The following is a 4,480-nucleotide window of genomic DNA, read 5'->3' on the forward strand; positions in this document are numbered from 1 at the left end:
CCTCTCTGAGGTCCATCTCTCACCTGTGGAGTCGGCCCTGTCCGAATGGGACATGGCAGAGCCCAGGGGCCACGGGCTGAGCTGGTGGTGCAGGAAGCTGCGGGTTGGAGAGGCGAGGCTGCCGGAGTGGAAATGGTGGTGAGGGGGGTCGAGGGAATGGATGGGATGAGCACTAATCACRGCTGTGGATGAACACAAGACAGAGAAACACTTAACACACACACACACACAGGGCAGCCTGGGACAGCCCTCCCTGCTCCCCGCTCCCAGGGCAGCCACACCCCTGCGTGGTTTACAGCCCAAACTCCTGCATTAGCACACCTCAAACAAAAAGCCACCAAATCGCAGCTCCAAAAACTGCCACCAGCTCTGAACACACTGCTGGATGGCAAGGACAAGTCCAGATGAAGAATGAGAATACAGATCCATTATCCACATCCAGTGGATGGACAAAGGGGAAATGAGAGGTGTTAAACAATAAACAGCCTTTGCTTCCCAGGATCCTTGTGTTAAACCACCTTTGCTTCCCAATATCCTTGTGTTAAACCAGACACAGCCCTTTGCTTCCCAGGATCTTTCCAGAATTTCTGTGTTCCAGAAGGCTAAGAAGGGAGTAGCTAGCTACACAGAATTACTGCAAATGACACTAAAATGKCACAGAGTGATCAGCATAACTYGGTACCRAAGAGGTAAATTAATAATAACTCCATCTGAGGGCTGCAGTGGGTGYRTGGAAGGTTGTGCAGGCCCAGAGCAGGACCTGGTGGGACTCACTGGGAAAGGGCCCCGTGCCAGGGTGAGATTCCCGTGGGGCAAAAGGGCACCTGCAGACCCCACATGGCTGTGTGCACTGCCAGACCCCACACCTCTGCACTCCCACACCCCACATCTCTGCACTCCCACACCCCACATCTCTGTGTGCACTGCCAGAACCCACATCTCTGCACTGCCACAGCCCACATCTCTGCACTCCCTAACCCCACATCTCTGCACTCCCACATCTCAGAGTGCTGCTCCTGGACAAAGGCTGTAGAACAGGAACATTGACAAACTGAGCCATCAGGGTATCGGGACACTCCAAAAAGTAGGGARAGATCAAAAAATCCACATCCTCAGTTCAGTTTTTGATAAAAGCAAAAAAAAAGTGGGAGTGTAAAGCACTTCTCTGCAGTGATTCCAGAAAGCACAGGGGTTCTGGCAGCTGTGCCCTGGCATGGGTGGGACACGGGCACAGGGCTCAGGGAGGCTGAGGCTGAGCCCAGGGGAGCTCGGGGTGATTCCCTGCCCTGTCCGTGCTCAGTAACTCCCGAGTTTTCTGCTCCTGTTCTCACACAGGGGTTTGGCCTGGCTGTTCAGAGGTTCAGCCGAGCCCCTTTCCATCTTGGAGTCATTTGAAAATCAGAGATATTGTTTCMTTCTTAAAATATTCATAATAATGATAATAGTAGGGGTAATTTTGGTATCAGAGAAMGATCCCAGGGCAAAGAGAGCTCGAGGAGCTCGGGGTAAAGTCAGGGAAGRCTCTGAGAGCAGCAGCTGCAGAAATAAAGGGGATGGAGCCTCGTGAGGAGACTGCAAAGGGCTGGGAGGGGGAAACACAAGAGATTCTGTGTTCCAGGAGGCAAAGAACGGAGTAGATAGATACAGAAAATTACTGCAAATGACACTAAAATGGCAGAGTGGATCAGCATAATACMGAACTGAAGAGGTAAATTAATAACAACTCCATCTGCAGGCTGCAGTGGGTGGAAGGGAGATGTGGAAGGTTGTGCAGGCCCMGARTGGGACACAGGAATGGCTCTGGTGGGGTCAGTGGGACAGGGCCCGAGGGTGCAGGACACGGCAGAGTCCCAAGGGGCAGCCAGGCCTGCAGGGTGGGCTCCCAGAGCATATGGACAGACCCCGAGGCGCTCCTGCCCTGCCCTCACCCCACACAGACACTCAKGGTCCCTCCCTGGCYRGGAGGGGTTTRGGTGCCYGCCCTGAGCTCTTGCTGCTGCCCAGGATGGATTTCCCGGGCACTGGGGGTGTTCACTTACGCTGAGGTGGCTGAGAGTCAAAKGGCATCATCATCTTGGGCCTCATGCCCCTCCTTCCCGCCAGCGTGGACATGCTGTCCTCGGACTCGTGTCCTGGGGGAGAACAGCCGCGTTATTCCCTCTGAGCCGGGCTCCTGGAGAGCCACCCCAGCATGCCAGCACTCCTCACTGCTGCTCCAGGCAGGGCTGGGCTCAGCACTGACACAAACAGTGCTGGAAGGAGCCAACGGGACAGTGAGGGTGAGGATTTTGGAGAAACTCTCCCGGCCCCAGCGCAAACCTCAGGCTGTGGCTCAGCTCTGGGCTGGAAGGTCACACACAGCTCCAACGGYGTAACATGAAATGAGATGTTTTTCCCATTACTAATGAGTATTTACCACAAGAAAGCAATGATTTAACCCTGGGACACTCAATTTCCTTCCTAAAACAGGGGATCCAACCTTTTCAGAGTCTCAGAAACCAGCAAAAAACCCAATCCACTACTTGGAAAACAGGAAAAAAAAAAAGGAGTAACTAAATAATCTGACAATGAAGTGATTTCAGCAGCCAGAGTGAAATGTGTTACACTGCTCAGAGTGGCTCACCTCTGTAGGAATTGCGCCTCTGATGGATATTGCTGTCCATGGAGTTATCCACCGGGGTGATGTCCTGGGAGTTGCGAGGGATCGGGGTGTCTGTCATGATTGGGTTGGGATCGGGGGATTTATCGATGGGTTTGAGCTCCAGCCTCTCGTGATGGATCCAAAGGTCGGGGGGTTTGACATCTTTGGAGTTGCCCTTGTACTTGTGGGAGCCGTTCACAGATTTGCAGGCGGCTCTTTTCCTGCAAAGGAAAATGGAGTTTTCTTTAAATGGTGGAAAAGGAGACTTTTCCCTGAGATTTCCTCAGATCCTCGATGGCACAGGTTTCCCACTGGGCAGGGAACTTTGCACACAGGCCCCGCTGGTGCCTCCACACCCACCCTGAACTCTGATGCCATGGAATTTGTCTCCATGTGCAGCCCTCGTTCTACAGCCCCAGCCTTCATTAGCAAAATTTAAATTTGCAGCAATTCTTAGGGGAATATTGCAATGCTGTGCCCACATCCCAGGCTCACCATTCTGCAGACAGCCCATTATCCCAGCAGGATGGGAAGCCAGGATTAGTGACAGAACCCTCCTTGCAGCCCCACTCAGGTTGGACACATCCCACTGGGGAGGTTCCCACCCTGTTGAGCAGCAGCAGCAAACTGTGGGGTGGCAGTTTTGGGAAAGGGAAGGTTCCAGCACTCCCTCCACACTCTCTCCTCACTCTGGAGCTTGGCAAAGYTGGAGGAGGGATCCCTTTGGGAGCAGAGTGCCTGGGAATGGCTCAGCCATGGATAAATGACAGAGCCCCCATGGGGGTGACTGCCACACCCTGCTCCCCCTGGGGCTCTGAGCGACAGGTTCAGGTGATTCCCTGCCTGGGACATTCCGACATTGGGATTGCACGGGGTTATTGCTGCTCTGAAAACAAAACCCAAAATCTGGGCACACAAATGCCTGGCACAGCCCTGCCCTGCCCTGAGCTCTGCAGGATGGCACTGCTGCAGCACAGCCCGTGCAGATGATCCTCCCAGCCTGGCTGGCAATCCCTCAATCCCTCAATCCCTGCCTTCAAAACCTCTCTGGCACAAGAGCATCTTGGCAGACATAAAGCACAGCTCTGGTCCTTCAGAGAACACACAGAGAGAGCCTGCAGGAGCACGTAAATGGAGCATCACTGCTGGCAGGGTTAATGCAGATGCTCTAAATGAGGCAAGAATTCAGACACAAACGCTGGGATTTAGGATTTTGGAGCGGTTTTCTAAAGAATCCAGCACCACATCCAGATTCTGCTCCAGTAATCCCACCAATAACTGGATATTGTCAGGCCCAGCTTGTGCCCTGAGCTCTTGGGCTCTCCCAGCTCCCAGCACATGGATTGGTGCAGTTTGGGAGCTTTCAGACAACAGAGAGGGGAAGTGCAAGTGCAGCTGGAAGCCCTGCCCCAGTCTCTGTGTGGGAACTCCAGAGGGTTTGGAACTCCAGGACATGGACAGGAAAACCAGAGCAGCAGCAGCACCTACAGGACTCGTAAGGAATACACCCCAAAGCATCACAAAGGATGAAAGAATAGGATTAATGAGCTCAGACAGGGCCCAGGCCCCAGCCCTGTTACTTTTTCTGGTGGGACGTGGTGCGGCGGGTGCAGAAGACGGCGACGATGACGACGATGACGATGGTGATGACGCCCACGGACACGATGATCACCAGCAGCATGTTGCTGTCCAGGGGGGACGTGGGGCTGCCATGGGGACTGTTACTGCCTGCGAGGGTGGGAGGGGAGAAAAGACTGATTTCTTATACAGGAAGAGCAAGCAGTGCCCACCCAGAGCCCTGCAGGTCAGCAGGAGGGGATGGATCCCATGGAAGGGTTT

At 53.9% G+C, this 4,480-nt stretch overlaps 1 protein-coding gene across 1 annotated transcript in view; it reads right to left on the bottom strand.

The window, feature by feature from the left end:
• The window catches only part of NEO1 (neogenin 1), a 165,931-nt gene that overhangs the window by 5,519 nt on the left and 155,932 nt on the right, over positions 1 to 4,480 (bottom strand). Inside the window, exons 23-26 of the mRNA XM_057378764.1 lie at positions 4,222 to 4,369; positions 2,624 to 2,862; positions 2,040 to 2,132; positions 26 to 182 (exon numbers count right to left, since the gene is read on the bottom strand). Of these exons, the coding sequence (XP_057234747.1) occupies positions 26 to 182; positions 2,040 to 2,132; positions 2,624 to 2,862; positions 4,222 to 4,369 (637 nt within the window). The remainder of the gene's footprint in view (positions 1 to 25; positions 183 to 2,039; positions 2,133 to 2,623; positions 2,863 to 4,221; positions 4,370 to 4,480) is intronic.

The sequence above is a fragment of the Malurus melanocephalus genome, unplaced genomic scaffold, assembly GCF_030028575.1.
Source record: "Malurus melanocephalus ecotype Western Australia unplaced genomic scaffold, MMel_1.1 scaffold_372, whole genome shotgun sequence".
Taxonomy (NCBI): Eukaryota; Metazoa; Chordata; class Aves; order Passeriformes; family Maluridae; genus Malurus; species Malurus melanocephalus.